This window comes from Nyctibius grandis, chromosome 7 (genome assembly GCF_013368605.1).
Source record: "Nyctibius grandis isolate bNycGra1 chromosome 7, bNycGra1.pri, whole genome shotgun sequence".
Lineage (NCBI taxonomy): Eukaryota > Metazoa > Chordata > Aves > Nyctibiiformes > Nyctibiidae > Nyctibius > Nyctibius grandis.
Genome location: NC_090664.1, coordinates 25104007 through 25123035, shown reverse-complemented (window position 1 = coordinate 25123035; position 19029 = coordinate 25104007). Strand labels below are relative to the sequence as shown.

Here is a 19029-nt window from a genome sequence, read left to right as displayed (position 1 = left end):
AAGACTTTAATTTGGAGCATAAATGACTGAATGTCTCGCATGTCTGATCAGTAGTCCTGTGGTAAATAGCAAAGCAGGTAATCCTGCATGTTTGTGTTGCAAACAGGGCAGTGAGAAGTGGACAGTTTCTTCTGGTGACATAAGAAACAGGGAAGTTTGATTTTTTTTCTGTGTTTGCCCTCAATTATACAGCTTGTCTTTAATCACTGTTTGAATAAGAAAGTGATTTATCTGAATTAATGATCTCTTTTACATCTGCTACTCCTGGTTACAGATCATGACACCAGATTTATTAGCTTAGGAAGGGCAGCAGACAATTGGGTACGACAGCTTCTTTAAGCTCTTCAGGCTGGTAGATCCAGTCCATGACTAAGAATGTGTTAGATACAGTGTTAATATATGGAACAGTGCATTCCGGGTCATGGAAGAGTCTTAGTCTTCCACATCTGTCACTGTTATATGCAGGCTGCCACGTAGACCAGTACGTCTCCTGGGAGTAAAAGGGGATGAGGAATAAAAGATTAAATAGATGAGCCTTTAAGACCAAATAGTATGCTTGTTAGAGCATCAGATTGTCACGTGTTATTGACTGATGCTTAAGTGACCTGCTATACTGAGAAACACGTTGCTTACATATCGGAACAGGGATGTGTTGGTACAGACAGTTACGTGTAATATGGGACGTGTATGCCTGCCTGATAATAATGACAAATCTCTTGAGACAACTGTAGTGCTCCATTTTGCACAACAATTGTTTAAATATGTAGGTAAAGCTCTGTTACTCTAAGTTGCTTGGTTATAGATAATTTTTTTAATGTAGAAAAAGTCCATATTATTTTTAATAAATAATTCATAAAGCAACTTGATTTAAAACTCTTAACAGTTTCCAATTTAATATTTTATAGTACAGAAATGCCATGATTTGATAGAGAAAAACAGCAAATTTACTTGTTTAGCTCACAGCTCAATGTATTTCAATTTTTCATTTAATGGTCAACATTTTTATAGCATCTATGGGTCAATCTACAGAATCCAGTGGAAAACATGCTCCAGAACTAGTTAATATTACAATTTGGTAGAGCAAACAGCTGCTGGCACTCAGAAACCAGGTTTTTATGTGGTGGCAACTGTTTGCTTCAGAGTGAAATGGTGTTCTGTAGCACTTAAGCAAGTGCATATGAATTTACAAAAGGTTGTATTTGAAAAGTATGATATTGAAAAGTTGGGTTGGCAGCAGGTTTGACCAAATGATGGAAGTGCTGAGCAGGATTACAAACAATCGTCTGTTTTTTACCTTGTGTTCCTAGCTTACTAAAGGTGCTAATTTTTTTGGGGCCTCAAGTAGCATAAAATGTTTGGATGTTGAGGCTTTTTAAACTGAATTCAGATTTATAACAAAGGATAATGATATGATCATAAGGATTGTCCCTGTTTTTGTTAATTTAATCCCTTTTTAATACATTCAGCTAGCATTATGTAGATATTTATAGACATATTATAATTGTGCTCAGGCTTAAGCACAGATTCCAGCCTGAGTCTGGGAACTAATTGTGCTTCAGTTAACCTGGACTGGTTACTTCTCACTCGATAGTCTGGTATGCCCCTAGACCACTGGTCTCCTCAGCTGTTTACTGTGCTTCCCAGACAATCTTCTCAGCCCTGTCATGTTCCCAGAGAAGTTTGCAAAATTCTGATTTTTCAATCCTAAATATCTGTTTTGCAGCCTCAAGTTTGGGTTATCTTTTAAAGTTCACTTGCTACGCTACCATGTATGGTCTTGAGCTTAAAGAGAAAGAAAAGGACTTAATGCACAACATGTTCTGCACATCACTCCATGGTGTTGATGAGCTCCAGTGTGAAATGTGAGGGATATGGGTTCTACCCCCTGTAGTGTTAACTGGTAATTTTGCTCCAGGGATTGCAGACACTCTGTAAGACTCTCTGCCTTCTTACAGTGAGTCACTTCTCCAAGATCCTGCCACTAAAACCTCTCTGCCTCCTGTCTGCCTAGGAAAGTGCAGCAGTATTCCTTTCACAAATGTTAGGAGAATTGGGCTTGAAGCCCATTCCCTCCTGTTTTGAGTTCTGTTCCCCTCCTCTCACAAGCTACAGACTCTGTTGCTTCTTCCACCAAAGCCTTGTTCGCTCTTGGAAACTGCCCATTTTACTAGAAATGTTAACAGGCTCTTGAGAGTACCCAGATAAGATACCTGCATTCAAATTCCAGCTCTGTATTTACCAAAAGAATAACACTGAGTTGCTCCTGTGGCAGAAATGCTGAAGGGCTTACCTACCAGTGCCAAGAATGCCAGCAGAAAGCCTTGCACTTCTTATTGGATACTGGAGCTACACTTGGTATGCACTCCTCAGCCAGATTTATCTGAGTTGGAGGACTTAATCAGAGCCCTTCAAGTAGCCTGCTTCTGATGAGTAAAATCTTTCCCTACATCCCCTCCAAGAAGCTGGCCATAGTCTCATTACTCTCCATGAAAGGAACGGCTGCACAAACACACACAGGGCCTTTAAGGCACCCTAAACTACTCAGTGCTCTCAGTACGCTCCTGTCTGGCCATCAGCAATTCCAGTCAGCTCTTCTTCTGACAGAAGCCAACTGTTGATACCAATTTTCTTTTGGCCTCACTAGCTGGCACCTTTCTCAGTAGTAGCTGGTCTTGCAGGAATATAGTTGTGGCAATAGAAAAGGAATGCAAATATTGGGATTGCTTGGGAAAAAAAAAATATTTTAGTGGCTTCCTTGGTGCTGATACTTGTGAAACACGAATGTTGATATATGCAGTGTATTAACCATTTTAAGGAGACCTCAAGTAATGTATATGCAGGGATTCTCAAGGATGTCAGAGTTGGCATTTTTGAAAGATGAGTTGGCATTTACAAGCTGTTTCTTTGGTGCCCTTTCTTCATAATCATTGCTCCTTCAGAGAGCATCGAAGATGTTTCAGCACCTCTTGGAAAAGCACTGCCTCAGAAGTGTTGAAAATTCTCACCAGCAATTAGGCCATTTAAAAAAAAAAATCTGCAGCAGTAGGAAGTAAGGAAGTAAGTTTGCATTTGCCTGTTGAGAACTCTCCATATGACAACTGTGGGAATTTGTTATTTTCTAATATCAAAGTTAGGTGGTAACTCTCTGGGACTACAAGTATCTGAGCTTCTGTACCTGTGGGATCATCTCAGTGGTGGCTTTGGCCAATACACTGTTCTGCAGGTGGCTGTAATTTCAGGTTATCCCTTTTCATACACACTATCAGCTAGGGCCCTTTTTCTCCATACCTTGAAATTTGTTAAGCAAAAATTGACCTTGCGTAGCAGATTTAAGAAAAAAAATAAAATCAGGAGATACCTTTTTATCTGAAAAGCTGGATAACTCAGCATTCTTGTTGGATTTATATGGCCTTAGGTTGCAAGGCCTCTTGGTGAGCCATCAGCAATCTCATTTGACTCCAGTTCTGTCTCTTGAATAAATAAGAGATTAAATTGAACTGGCTTTTAGTCATGATTTGTTTTCCTTTGGGTTTGATTTGCCCTTGTACAAACCACCTAGCCTATCTGTAAGCTTTTCCAGCTGTCCAAGAGACAGAATTATGTTCCAGAGAACATAATGTGATGTGTGATTATGCGGCATGCACTCCCTGACTTCATGTCCAGGTCTGGAAGGTCAATATGGATTCTTTCTTAAAATCTGTATTCTTCTTTTGTCTGTACATGGCAATCAGTTCTCTTGGAGTATATGGACTATTTTTTAAATTAGAGTATTTAGCACTCTAAAATAGTGTTTTACACTGTTTTTTCTTAATTTTCTGTGTGTATGAATTCCTAAGGAATGACCAGTTTGTGGATTTTTTTATATATATTACAAATAAGATTACTTTGCTAAATTTGCTGTGAGTAGACGTGCTCTGGTATCTCTGTGTATGTAGCCTCATGCAGAACATATGTATTCTGTCAGAAATTTATTGATTTACCTTCTGTTTTTACTTTATATTCCAAATGTTTAAATCTATTTGCTAAATGCCACTTAGCAGCAAATGCTTGTCTTGAAGTGGCAGAAAAGTATCATATTGTTATCCTAGTGATCAATAATGTTTTTGAGTAGTTTTTTTCTTTCCTTTTTTTTTCCTTCTTACAAAGAGCTCCATGTTCCTCTGAAGAGGTAACTATGGTGTTTTCTTGAACAGCACAGCTCAGAGATATTTTCACTATTGAGTAGCTCTTTTTCGCATCCCTTAGAAAGCGCTCACATTGATTTATTGTGGTGGTTCTCTAAAGATGCACCTTTTTATTTATTGCTACCGACAGCTTTCACCTGTCTGTCTGGAAAGTAACAGTTTCACAGTCTGATACCATCTACTGAGCTTTTCAATACTCAGTTCCTACAGTTACTATGCCTGGGTGCCTACTTCACTTCTACAGATCGTGCCATTGCTGAAATGTGGGCGTGCTCTCCCTTAGGTTTGTTGACAAACTTAAAAAAATTAAAAAAAATAAATTGCATGCGGTTTTCAAATACCATAGCCTGTAAGACAAAATCCCATCAGAAGAACCAATACTTAACTTCACATTGTAATCAGTATAGGTTCTGAAGATGCTTCCAGTTTACATTGTTCTTGCTCGGGTCACGACCTAACGCTTTGTTTATGAGACGGAAGGTGATTTGTTATAGATAGCCTTCAGTAGGTGTTCTTCTAAAAATAATCCTTATAAATAATCTTTTCCTGTAGGAGATAATGGCTTTTCACAGCCAGCAACCTATTATAACCCAGACCAACTTCCTCCAGAGAATTCTTCCTTTATGGAAAGGAATTTCATCTGCAGGTTACGATGCCTCCTGGATAATTCATCTGGGTTCCTGGTGAGTATGAAGTTATGTAAAAACTTCCACACATGCTTGTAAGTTTGAAATCTGGGTTATCCCTACAATATGTACAGCAACTTACTTTATTTGTTAAGTCTCTCTAGATATCTGAGCTGCTTGAACCACTATGTTTCAGTTAGGGACACTAAATGACAAGTAGAGATTGTGTTGCTGGGTTCCCCTTCAACATGTTGTTACACCAGGTTCCTTCATTTCTCATGGCTGTTTCCTCTGTGACATACGAATAAGCATCTGCTTTTGTAAAGTACTGTGTGATTTGTGGGTAAAAAAGCATTGCAAAGATTATTTTCTATTGGGTACCTTGAAATTGAATAAGTTCTAATAACTAACAGAACTATGGTTTTCCCCTACTTGGAAAAGTCTGTGCTTGCTCTTTTTAATACACTTTCTGTTTGTCAATACTGTAGATTTTAAAAGAAGTAATACGGGTTTATCACCCTCTAAGTAGATTTTGCAATTGTACACATTTACATACTTTATACTAATGACTGACAGAAATGCAAGAGAAATAATGTTATGTTACTTGTATGTGTGTATAATGCCGTGTTCATTGGAATACTAGAAGATCAAGCTGGCGTTTGCTATTATATGTTTGGCTTTTTTTGACAAAGCAACCGTCCCATTAGTTCTTTCTCTAGTGAGTTTATTAGTAGATCTCTAAGTGACATCATCAGGGGTACAACAACAGTATTCTGTACTTGTTAGCTAACTTTCATGTCTGCCATGCTACAAAGCTTGAATCTGATGGGTCTTAAAAAAACAATTAAAAAAATGTTTTACATTGTAACATAAATATCTGACTCTTAAATATCTCCAACATAAACTAGTTACTTTTTTCCTCATCCTAAGGCTATGAATTTTCAAGGACGATTAAAGTTTCTTCATGGACAAAACAAGAAAGGGAAGGATGGTGCTTCTTTGTCTCCTCAGCTCGCTCTGTTTGCAGTAGCAACTCCCCTGCAGCCACCATCTATCCTTGAGATACGAACCAAAAACTTCATCTTCAGAACTAAACACAAACTGGATTTCACGCCTACTGGCTGTGATGCAAAGTAGGTGTAAATTCTTCTGCCTAATACTCTACTGATTTGCTGATGAGACAGGTTTCATGTATGTATTTGAAATATAAAGCTGGTTACTTGTGATTGTTTGGGAACTGTTAGGATTTTTCTCTTCAGCCCTACTAGTAAGTAAAGACAAATGTGATTGTCATAGTGTACTTCCTTGAAAGGACATATTGCTTTCTGACTCTCAATCATTAAGAAAACAAAACAAAACCCCAAACTCAAAAAAAACCAAAACAAAAACAAAAACAAAAAAACAAAAACAAAAACCCAAAACTAAACCGAAAACCTAAAAGACAGAATACTAATGATTAGGGAAGAAGAAAAGTTTAGTGTTTAGATCTGTTTGAAATTTGGTTTTAGAACAGATAGAACAAGTGTTTCATTTTGTTCTACATGCTTATTTTCTCCTTCAGTTCAAATAGATGTAAAACATAATGGAAATGTTATTTACTTCAAAATAAACAAATGAAGTCCTTTTTTATAGTATGACTTCTGCCTGTTTCCAAACCATTCTTTTTGCTATATAAAATCTGGAAACACTACTGCATTACTAGAACAGTATAACACAACTATTCATCAACATGGCAAGAAGTCCATTAAGATGCTGCTTTATTAAAAGAAAAGCCTCTGGCCTCCTTCCTTCCTTCTCCTTTCCCTCCTATTTTTGACTGATAATGATTTCAGCTTTCAGACTCACTTTCAGTGGAATCTCTCCTATGGATTTCCATGCCTACTTATAGAGTAATGTAGACTCAAAATACTTAGTATTCTGTCTACTGATAAACCAAAATGTTTTTCTTGGGTTCTATAAACTGATAGAAGTAGAAGTTAACAAAATATTAACACAGGCTTCTTTTTTCCCTCTCTTTTAATTTTTTTAATTGTGCTTCACTTTTGAAACCTTCATTTTTTGTCATGTTTTACACTTTTGCATATATTATTCCCCATTGCTACTTTTTCCTTCCACCTCCCCCCATCTTTGGATCTCCATTTCTTTGTTTCAAATCTTGTTTCAGTCTCTTTTTGACTATTTCATTCTGTCATGTATCTCATAGTGCTCACACAAATGCTGTTAAGTTCATCTACCTGACCTGGAGTGAAGTACTCTTAATTTTAGCTACCAGGGTCAAACATGACTATATCGCCCATGCTCCTCTGAGGCGTTTCTTAGAAAGCTTCAATGCAGACACAGGAGTCCCAAACCACTCAATAGAAAAAGTGATGTAGTTCTGAGATACGCCCTGGTTTGAATTTAAGCTACTAAATATAGTAATTTAGGCAAGAAGTTTTAGATAACTGAAGTTAAGCCCCTACTTAATTCTACATGCAAGCACCTATAGGTAAATGCTGTGAAATAGGGCTAAGCAGTGTCTTTCATTGCAGCAAATGGGAGCTGCCTGCTGTGAATGAATATGTTCAAAAGTATGGAATTAAGAGTCCAGCTGAACTGTAGACATACTTTTTTTTTTTAATGATCTAATTATTTTGTGAACCCATTCCTGGTCACTGAAGGCAACTTGGGGGACTAGTAAAAATTTTATGATTTGTTAACTGTATTTTTTATTAGAAATGTCATGCTTCCGCATACAATTGATATTGCAACAAAATGTAGTCAGCATTTACGTCTGAAATGTTCTAGCCGTAATTATCTTGCTTGGCATTTGTTCTGTGAGTTGGTTCATCGGCAGTGTTGCAATTTTTTGTTTTTGCTTTCCAGAGGAAAGATTGTCCTGGGATACACTGAAGCAGAGCTGTGTATGAGAGGAACAGGATACCAGTTTGTTCATGCAGCTGATATGCTTTATTGTGCTGAAAATCATGTCCGAAGTAAGCTTCATTCCTTAGGAAAGGCTGAAAAATCAAAACATTGATTGTATTAATACTGAAAAAATACTATGAAGTACTCTCTTGTTTTTTGTTCTTGTTTTTGTTTTTTTAAAAGTAGTCGTTAACAAAGAGAACATTATTCATTTCATGTGATCTTTCCCTCCCTATAAAAACTTATACTGGATGAAGAAATATTTGATATTCCTATCTAGACCCTTTTAGGTTGTACATTCCAGTTTCTGTCACATCTTGCTCTTCTCACATCCTTCTCTGCTGAACACAACTTCTGCTATTTCAACAGCTTCCTTTGGACAAAGGAACTATTTGAAAGATAGCTTTCTTGTTAGGAAGCTAAATAAAGCATTTTCTTTTCATATCACTGAGATTTTTAACAGAAATTAATCTCTATTTTAACATGCTAGTGTCCTATACATTTCTGGTTTTGATTCTTGGCAGCTTGATTCGGTTTAAGTAACAACTTAAGGAGAGAAGTATAATGTTTTAAGCTAAGGAAATAAGTATCAGCTATCTGATATGTAACTATTTAGTGGGCCTCTTTACTTTTTTGTTAGCTGTAACATACTTGTCTTTGGAAGTTACAGAAACATATTCAGGATATTTTGGTGTTTCTTCTTTTCTACTGACTTGTCTTGAAAAACTGCTTTTTCTTTTGTCCCTTTATATACAATTAAATAACCTCCCTTCAGTAGGTTAGTCCTCAACCTATATTAAGCAGGTTTTCTGTTTCAGATATCACTCAGTCACTGTTTTGTTTGGTAAGGAATGAGAAAGAAGATATTTCCAGAACAGAATGGGTTGAAACTTTGGTTTGAAATTTTGGTTTGAGTCTTTGTCTTAAAATTGGTTTTTGCTCCATTTCTGATGCTAAGATAAAAAAAGAAGTCTTTTGGCAAAGATTATTTTTGGTTGGGATTCTTAAACTTTCCTAATACTTTTTTATTTAATTTTTCTGACTAGAAATGCAGTGTTTTCAGCAATGTACAACAAAAATGTAATATGTTTATCAAGCATTGCTAGTGAAGTGATAGTGGGAGTGAAAAATAAGTGATTTTGAAGTACTTATGCATTAACTAGTCAAAATGTGAAAGAATTGGATTCAGAACTAATGTTTTCTGATTTCTTAATAGTCACTTTTCAGATGTCAGAGACTTAGGATTCTGTCATTTACATGTTCTAGTATTTATTAATTTCTGTTATTGCAGAAATAATGGATGAAGCTCCATATAGGATGTTGCCAATCTGTAGTGGATATCTTACAATTACTTGCAGTTTTGACTTATTTTGCCAGTAAATTAGACATCTTAAAGTGATCGATCATCCTGTTTCACTAGGAGTATATTAGTGGCACACAGAAATAGGTGATTGAGGACATGATATTTGTAAAATTGATCTACAAATGGGATTGCTTTCATGACATGCCAGATTTTCTGGTTTTTGTTCACTGGACAGTAAACGGTGTGCTTACTCTTTAACTCTAGTGATGAAGACAGGTGAGAGTGGAATGACTGTATTTAGGCTTCTAACCAAAGAAAATCGATGGGCCTGGGTACAGGCAAATGCACGTCTTGTCTACAAAAATGGTAGACCAGATTACATCATTGCCACGCAAAGACCTCTTACGTAAGTCATCATCGCATAAAGCAGTATACTTCAAAAACTGAAAGCTTTTGAACTTGTTTGTATTCAGAAAGGAATTCTTTATTTTAAAATAAACCTCCTTTAAATCCTGAACCCCAAAAAGAAAACCTCTAGTCCTTTATGTGTAAAACTTCAGGCATTTTGATTTCATATAAAGAATAAGAGCAGCGGTTCAAGCACCAAGTTATTCCATCCAACCTATTTTTAATTCAGTATCCCCATTAGCAAAAATTAAGAAATCCAACTGCAGTTGTGTAGAAGAAACAACAGATAAAATAAATAAATTAAGTCCTTTAGGGTGCTGAACTAAATTCTACATCATATGGAATTCAGCGTTATTATACATGTTAAATAATTTTTGCTAAGGAATCTGTAAAATGGAGAAAAAAGAGATAATTCAATATTGAAGTATTCATTTACTTGCTATGCCAAGAAAAACATAAGTGGGCTTTGTTCCATGCATTATTTTCATTTCAGATCATAATGCACAGAAAATGGTGTATGCTATCTAGATTTAATTACAAATGTAATATGTACAGGTGGTATTACAGTCATAAGCTCCTTATTTCATAATCTGCCTCTTGGTTTAACTCGGCCAAGTTGAGCTGGCATAGCTAAGAATTTGAAAAATGCCTACAAGTAGAACAGTGCGTTTCTTTTATATTAATTCCAGGGGACAAAAAGATTACAGTAACTGTTTAGTGCTGCAGTACTATGCTATATATCTGGTTTATTTTCAGAGATGAAGAAGGGGCAGAACATCTACGGAAGCGTAACATGAAGTTGCCCTTCATGTTTGCCACTGGTGAGGCTGTGTTATATGAGGTATCTTTCCCTATGTCGAGCCTTATGGATCCTTCTCAGCCGAAGAATAAAAGCACGACAGGAAAAGGAGCCAAAGCAACGCTACACAATGATTCCGTGGATCCAAACTCCCTCCTAGGTGCCATGTTAAGGCAAGATGAGTCTGTGTATCTCTGCCCTCCAGCATCACATAAACTTTCCTTTGAGTGGAACTTCTTTGCAGACAGCAGGGATGAACTGGGCAGTGGTGTTAGCAGTGGCTGGGTGGATAATCTCCTACCTGCTGGAAATCACAACGTTCTCAAACGGGAGCTAATGGAGTGTTCCCAGGAGAGTACTATTCCACTTTCTGAAGACAGTGCAGCACTCTTTCAAGATAACAAAACCAGTGATTTGTACAGCATCATGAAAAATCTGGGTATTGACTTTGAAGATCTAAAGTGCATTCAGCAGGATGAGGAGTTTTTTAAAACTGACTTATCTGGTGTGGATGATATTGGGGACATCGACATAACTGATGAAATCCTGACTTATGTTCAGGATTCCTTAAATAAGTCTGACTTCTTATATTCAGGCTGTAACCAGCAGCAGCAGCCCCTGGTGCAGAATGAAGGTTGCTTGCTACAGCAAGAGTTAGATCCACATCAACTTCATCAGCACCAAAACCAGCTTGTGGAGCAGCAACAGCAGCAGCAGCTCTGTCAAAAAATGAAACATATGCAAGTCAATGGGATGTTCACAAACTGGAGCTCTGGCACCAGCATGCCTCTTAGCTGCTCGCAGCAGCAGCCCCAGCAATATGTATTCCCTGGCATGCATGCCACTACATCCGAGTTCTCTTACAAATCAGAAGTTAACGCTTCCCCTTATGTGTGTAGACAGGAGTTTATACCTTACAAGCAAACCACAGCAATGATGCCACAGCTTTCTAGTTTTGCTCAAATGGATTTCCCTGTAGCAGGTTTTGACAGTTCAACCTATTCTGCTGCTTCCAACTTGGAGGATTTTCTCAGCTGTTTGCAGCAAGTCCCTGAAAATCATGAGTGTGGGATAAACTCTGAGTCAGTTATGCTAACTCCTCAAACATGCTATGCAGGCGCTGTTTCTATGTACCAGTGCACACAAGAAGCACAGCCCAGCTGTGTGGATCAAATGCAATATGATCCTATGGTGGCAAGTCAACAAACGTTGTTGAACAAGGTAAGGTAAACGGCATTGTTTTATCGCTTGCATTTTGAATTGTGTTTTTATTGTTTCGTCAGAGTTTGTTATAATTTGAATCACTGAGTTTGAAGCTGATGGGTTAGCAGCGTGTGAATGTCCTTGCTTTATTTGTTCATTAGATTGAAGAGGGTTGCATTTGGTCAAGCTTTTATGTCAATGTATCCACATCCTGGTAGCTCTCTTTGGCCATATTAATGCAAGAGCGAGTGAACTGTTCTGTTGTACCTACCAGTAATTTTCCTAGTAGGAGCAAAGAAAAAGCAGATTGGTCAAAAGCTTGGAATTTGCTTATATACCTTTTTTAGAGGAGTGGAATGATGTCAGTAATACTATCTGGCGCATTCATTTTCATGAAATATATTGTAAGGATCCATAAAAAGATCTTGTTTTTAAAATGCTAGTGTTCTCTAGCTACCCAGACTCTGATGATTTTAGGATTGCTTGAAGTATCAGATTATAGTATCACATGAATAGCATAAAATATTATGAACTATTTCATTTCTGCACATGATGATACTGCAAAAATATTTTCATATATGCCATAAGTGAATGTTATCTTGTTCCTCAAGCTGCTAAATTGTCTGCTGAAGACAAAAGAGCAGGAAAAAATTATGTTCATAGTAGATAAGTTGGACCTTTTTCGCATTGTGCTAAGGAGAATGCACAATAAAGCTGTAGAAGAAAAGAGCTTGGCTGTAGCAAAGACTACAGTTTTAAGCACAGTTCTTCATAGGTAAAATTAACTTATAAATAAAAAAATTCAATTACTAAGGCAGTTCCTGATTCTGAGTAACCTTTCTTAAAGTACTTTAAATTGTACCATTTTTTTTCTGTTAATGCAGCTCAAGTACAGAGCCACAATTTTTTTTTTTTACCTCAATGAGTTAATGTTCTAAAGTACTGATCCTACAAATGCTTATGCACATGCATAAACATTCACAGAATTAAAGTATTAATTGGCGTTTAACCTACACAAGACAGAGGAGAGGAATGCAAGTAGAGCGTACCCAGTTTTTCAGTATGATTAATATAAGTACAAAACATATCCTTTTTAAAACTCTTTCACTAGGGGAAAAAATTTAATTGCAAAGTTACAGAAATGTAGCTAAAATATAGGACAGTTCAGCAAGATGAATAGCTTCTGCCCGAGTGCTCAAGGGCTGAAATAGCACAAGTGACTTTGGCACACTGCAGTGCGCAAGCTTGCACAGTGCTTGGCTCTATGTCGCCTGGGCTGTCGTCACTGTTATTAGTCCTTCATAGTGCTTGATAAGACGGTTGCAAAGCAGTTCCAGGGTCATCCAAGTTCGTCCCTATAATAGTATAGAATGTTCTTTTCACAAAAGCTATGCTGATGTGGTGCATCACTTTTGAACAGCCAGCACATAAGCAATTCCATTTCTTTCTTTTTAATGACTGATTTCAAATACATTTATTTTGTAGATTAATTTGTTGTTGTGCTGCCTTAGTAATTTTTGTTATGCCCTCTTTTTGTTATTTTCTTGCTTACTTTTTCTTCTTACGTATCTGTAAAAAATTTAATAACTAATGACTAAGACCTTCTCTGAATGCAACAAATGAATATGTCTATTATTTCATATTTACTAAATGCTGTGCTGCAATAATAATAATACTGCGTTTAGCTTGTTTGTTGTGAAAAATTAATAAAGGCCACTTTGTGTAAAGGTGTCCTTACTTAAGTTGTTCAGATGCCAGTTCAGCCCCTTTTTGCTGTGTTCTAGCCATGCTGTGTGGATCTGGATGGCATTGCGTAAACAGAAGCCTAGTGCAGAACTGATGGTACCCTTGTGCACGTTAACTCCTGTTTACCACTGATGAGAACTGCTGAACAGTTGTCCAAATGAGCTTAAAAGAGGAGCGTGCTTCTTGATGATCTTTTTCTTGATGAGATAAAGATTATTCCCCCTAACCTTTCTGTAAAAGAGTGATGCTAGCTAGCTGATAGCTATCTCCAAGTACTTGCGGAATCAAAATTGATGTATGCCAACTGGGCATGGTGGGGGATGGGAAGAGACTGCTTGTTCCTAAATCAAATAGCACTGACTTTTGCAGCCTATACTGCTGTATACTGTTCTCGTGGAAAAAAAAACCAACAATATCTCTTGTATCAGACTGTACTCAGTTTTGACCTCTAGTCGCATTTTTATAGAATGAAGGCAAAGTAAGGCTCTGTGTAAACCAAAGTTGTTATGTTTAGAAATGTTTTAATATAGAAACATTTTTTACCTAGAAATATCATTGCTCCAGGGAAAGATAACTCTATATTTTTATATATGCTTGTATTAGAGATTGTATTTAGTCTTGTATCAAAGGAGTTAAGAACTTTAAAATATGTGAACCCGTGGGAACTAGTAAATCAGAATTATAGCTACTGTACTTGAAGTAATCTTGTAAAATATCACCTGTGCCAAAGCCATGATGGCAAATAATATACATTCCTTTATTGTAAATGGGGAGAATGTATCACTGCTTTTGATAATAAGGTTAGGTTTGCTTTTATTGCTAACTGGCATCTTTAGTAAGGATGTGACTAAGCGGATAGGATACTACTGTCTGAGCCTACGTTCACACAGCCAAACCAAAGTAGGGCAGTCTTTGTGCCTGGATTTAGCACACTGACATCCGTGTCAGTGGTTAGAGTCTGGAGACAACAAACATTGCTACGCAAGCCATGATTGCTATCCTTTACTCAGCCTTCAAATTCCCATCGATTTCTACATGAAAAGACTAGGGCATTAGAAAGCCAGAAGAGTCTGTTGTGGTCATCTGCTTCACCCTCTGCCTAACTTGTAATTGTGGTAGGATTACAGACAGTGTAGTCTAAAAACAGTGATGGAGAGTGGCAGAAAGGCCTTAAATAATTTTATTGCTTGTATAACGTTGGTATTCCTTTATTAAACAGGAGAAACCTTGCTAATTACTAGATTCTGTGTTGAGAACTTTCTTAGAAATTTTAAGGAGAGTTCATCTTGTTAATGAAGCATATTGAAATAATCTGCTTCTCTCAGAAGTTATCATAGCTTATGTTATTGTAGCTGTCTTTAAAAGTATGGCAACTTTGATTAAAAACATAATTCACATGGCTAGAGTCTTGTTAAAAACTTAAAAGAACTCTGCACAGTTAGTCAAATTTCAGTGTTTGTGTAGAAGGAAAAAAGTTTCCAGAAACAAGCATATTTTGATAGATGAATGAATGGGTAATATATGTTTTAAGGACAAACCTTGAATGAATGAGTACTTACAATATAAGCTACTCCAAAAGAGATGATGGAAATGTTTAAAATATTTTGTTGTATTTTCTTTGCATGACTGAATGGAGTATTTTGTAGATAAGGTGACTTTTCTGTAGCATGACAGGAAGCATTACATCAGATGATTAAAATAATCCTATGAACAATTATGTCAGGACTGATGAAAGCCATTCATTGCTTTTACTTGGCATTGTCAATATGAAGACCATTTGTCAAAAAAGCCCACCTGACAACGGCTCAGCCTGTGGATTGAATGCAGTACTCTTCAGCTTACGAGTAGGACTGCATGTACATTTCTGGAAGAGCTGAAAAGTCTGCATTTCTGGAAGAGCTGAAAAGTCTGGATCCCATTGCAGACATGAAAATATGTAAATAGGTTGCTTTTAAAATGTAACAGCTGGATGTGGAAATTAGGAGTGCTCAGTCAGACTGTACTTTCTACAAATGGAAAGTGTATTACAGTTTAGATAATAGCAATGTTTCTTAGCCAGAAGGAGGACTCCCACTGACTTCAACATGGGTAAGTTTCACTCATGATTCAGACCCTACATTAATGCAAATTAACTTATCATCATTCATCATAAAAAAAAAGTTTTAAAACTATTCATTATATTTTAAGTTTATTTTATCCAGTCTGTGTCTTTAGGAGGATTTTTGACAACTTGTGAATAAATCGATTTCCCTTACTAACCATTTACATTGTCTTTTTTTCCTGCCAGTTCCGAAATGGTTTCAATGGAGGAAATGTAAATGAAGCATATCCCTCTCAGTTAGATGGTATCAGTAATGCACAGACTGCCACACACCTTCAGCCTCTTCATCATCCGGCGGAACCCAGATCCTTCCCAGATTTGGCATCTAGTGGATTTATGTGATTCAGATCTAGAGCTCCATCTGTGATTTTGTCTGGGTGTCAGGCTGCTCTGAGGAAAAGCTTGATAAGTCTATCTTTGAGCATCGGACTTTGAACAGCTAAATTACATTTTGAGAATAGGAGGTTGGTTGCACTATATACTGGTGGATATGTAATCCAAGGCCTGGCTTTTTAGTGACAAGTGGAATTAAAACTTCTGACTAAAAATATACATGTGCTGTTTTCCGTCAGATTGACTGTGTCATTGCAGGATGGATTACATATGTACTACAGACTATGTAATGCTGTACAACATAAGATAAGGCAAATGGTTTTGTTGTTTAGAAAAACAATTGGGCACTTTACAAATAGCATCAATGGCACAAGGAAGATGATTTCACACGTGGATTATTTCCAGACTTTATTTTTTAAAAACTATGAAAAAGCTCTGAATTCATGAGAATCAAAAGCACTTAATTTTAATGCATACTAAGCTCTTTAATCACTTATTTTATATTTAAATCCTTTTGTTTTAAGTCTCCATTTCTAGCACTTTAATAGAAGGCTTAATACAAGGATATGATATGCAACTTCAGGTTTTCTGTGAAACAGACCCCTTGCATTCCTCCTTTTCTTGTCAACCTTAAGTGCCTCACAATTTAGCTACCTTGTTTCTGGTGGAAGCTTATTTTAGAAAAACTCACTATAAATGTCATCCATATTATGTGAACTTTATCTAACATCTACAGTGCTACTGGCTGTATCTTTTATTTTCCCGCTGAAGATAATTTGTTTAGAGAATTACTTAATTCTTTATCTGTGGATTTATTACACTATTATCAGGAGTTATTAATGTTCTGAATTTAGTTCAGCTAAAGAGTTTTGGTTTATTCTATACTGCTTTTCTGCTTTCTTCAGGTAATACAGGGTATATTAAAAAAGCAGATTTTGCTGAGAGGGAGGAGCAGATCCTCAGGATTAGTTTTAGATTATTAATGCTGAAAAACATGTGCCTTATCTTGTGTTAAAATGCTCATAATGTTCTTTAGAAGTAATACAAGGCTGCTCTATGCAAATACTTTCATTAAAATGGATATTGAAAAGGATTGCATTTTAGATAAGGGGGAAAAGAGTCTTGATAATGATTGGTATTGACGTTTACTTTGCAGTTTTCTATGTTCGTGGTGGGGAAAGGGTCAGTTTTGGTTTAAACTTTATCCCTGCAAATTGCACTGGAAAGTACAGAGAGGTTATTCTTTTTATGTATGTTGATCCATTTGAAAAGCTTTGTTCAAAATATGAAATTGGGAAAAGAAAAAAGCCATCAGAGAAGTTCTCCTTGTAATAGGTTTTATTTTCAGGGAAAAAAAAACAAAACACACCCACGAAACATTTTGGTGGTTTGTTTTGTTTTTTATCAGAGAGGATTGTTAGAATTGCAGACACCAATGTTTGATGCAAAATAATAATCTATGTGAAAAATAAAGAAATGTGTATATGTTCAAAATATTTCATACTCTTGTGTGTTGTATAGTTCATATATAATAAAATGTCTTTGTAAAATATTTTAAACCAGTTAATTTTAAAGTGTTACATCATTGTATGTTAAGAACAATTTTATTACATTTGTTACATATAAAATGGCAATTTTGCCAGTTTGTTTAAAACAGGCAAAAGTAAATTGGCTCCCTTCAGATGGTTGTTAATATTGTTTAATACAAGGACAATCACTTAAAATTCGAATCCTTTCACAGCTGAAACATGCTTTCTTTGAAGAAGAGCATATTTTCTTCCATTCTGAGTGATATGGTATGCTAGGCCGAACTTCTAATTCAGTTACAACTTTTCAGATTAATAACTTCAGCAGTTCTTTAAAGTAAAATTACTATACATGAAAGGGACATTAAGGAAGCAATTACTATTTGGAAAAAGCCCATAAAGACATTGTGGGTTGTATTACAAGGTTGCTTTTTTTTTTTTTTTTAACGTTTCAGATTTTGTTTTCAACACAAGATATCAGTAACAGATTTAATTAATATAATTTGAATAATTTGGGCTTCTGTCATTTCTTTATTGAAGGTCTTGTTTTAAGCCAATATCTGAAACGTCTTCCATATCTAGCTAGTGTATCATGTTTGAACTTGAAAATTAGAAAAATGCTGTAAAACCGGAAGGTTCAAAGGGATAATGTATGTTTTGCATCTTACAAACCGGTATATATCCTGTTTATGAATTTAGTTAAACCAAATACATGTTGTCCTATCACTAAGTGCCAAGGATGCAGTACTACAACTGTGCTGCCCTACTTACTGTAAACAAATTAGTTGTTATATGCATATCAGCGTATTTTGTGCATTATCTTATGCATACAACATTGACTGTATTAGTGCACTCTTGATCTGCACCAAACTGTAGCTACAGTGCACAGGTGATGTTTCTAAATTCAACCTCTATTAGCCCTTCAGGTCTGTTATAATTAAGGTTATAACCCAGTGTTAGTCAGTATTACTATCTGGTTTTGTACAAGTTTTCTTAGCTTGTTTTTCTTTCCAGTTCTTATCTCTCCTTTGCTATGCCTGCATGTACCATGCAATACACCCCTTGCGTTAAGGTATGGTTTTGTAGCGCTCTTGCTCATCTCCAGTAAAGTTTGTAAGACATAATATATGGTAATAAAATAATCACTTGAATGTAGCTGAAATGTACGTTCTTTTACTGCAAAAATGTTTGATTTCAGCAGTATACGAGAAGATACTTTATCATGCAGTTACTAGTCTTTTGAGCTCATCGAATAGTTTGCAAAGCTGTTATTTACATCACTGTGGACTTTGCACTTCTCTGAATATTAGATGCAAATACAATGTATATAATTTAAAGTGGTGAACAAATGCGTATTTGTCCATGAAATTAGTATTTTATACTTGCATGAAAATAAGTTTAGAAATAAACTTTGTAAATAGTAAGCCACAATTAGCAGTTGGAAGACTTCTATATTCATTGCTTAGTGACAGTAAATTCCCAGTTGAACAGTACTGAGGCAGGAATAGATTTCTGTATAGATGCTGCTAAAAATAAGAATCATTTTCTCTTTTGAGATTTGTAGTTGGCCATTGGTAACCTATTTACTGTTTATTGCTATTTCATAAATAGTGATTTTAAGAAAACAATTCTTTTAGTTTATTTCTAATTACTGATATTACTGTTTCCTGTGTGCTATATTGGCTTTGCATGATAATCTTTTAAAATCAGTTGTAATGCTGAATCAAATGTTTCACTGTAATCCCCTATGCAGTTTACCAAACTTACAATAGTTCTTTGGTTTAGTGACATGATGGACAGGAATTTAACTGGTTTCAGCTACACTGTTGTCTTGTAATGTATTAAGACACGTCTTACCCAGAATCAGTACTAGGCTATGAACTCTGTATGCAG

At 36.1% G+C, this 19029-nt stretch overlaps 1 protein-coding gene across 1 annotated transcript in view; it reads left to right on the top strand.

Annotated features, from left to right (window-relative positions):
• Window positions 1-18291, top strand: part of AHR (aryl hydrocarbon receptor) — a 66771-nt gene extending 48480 nt beyond the window's left edge. Inside the window, exons 6-11 of the mRNA XM_068404511.1 lie at window positions 4737-4867; window positions 5741-5943; window positions 7676-7785; window positions 9285-9426; window positions 10185-11448; window positions 15464-18291. Coding sequence (XP_068260612.1) covers window positions 4737-4867; window positions 5741-5943; window positions 7676-7785; window positions 9285-9426; window positions 10185-11448; window positions 15464-15619 — 2006 coding nt within the window. The 3' untranslated portion in view covers window positions 15620-18291. The remainder of the gene's footprint in view (window positions 1-4736; window positions 4868-5740; window positions 5944-7675; window positions 7786-9284; window positions 9427-10184; window positions 11449-15463) is intronic.
• Window positions 18292-19029: the final 738 nt, after the last annotated feature.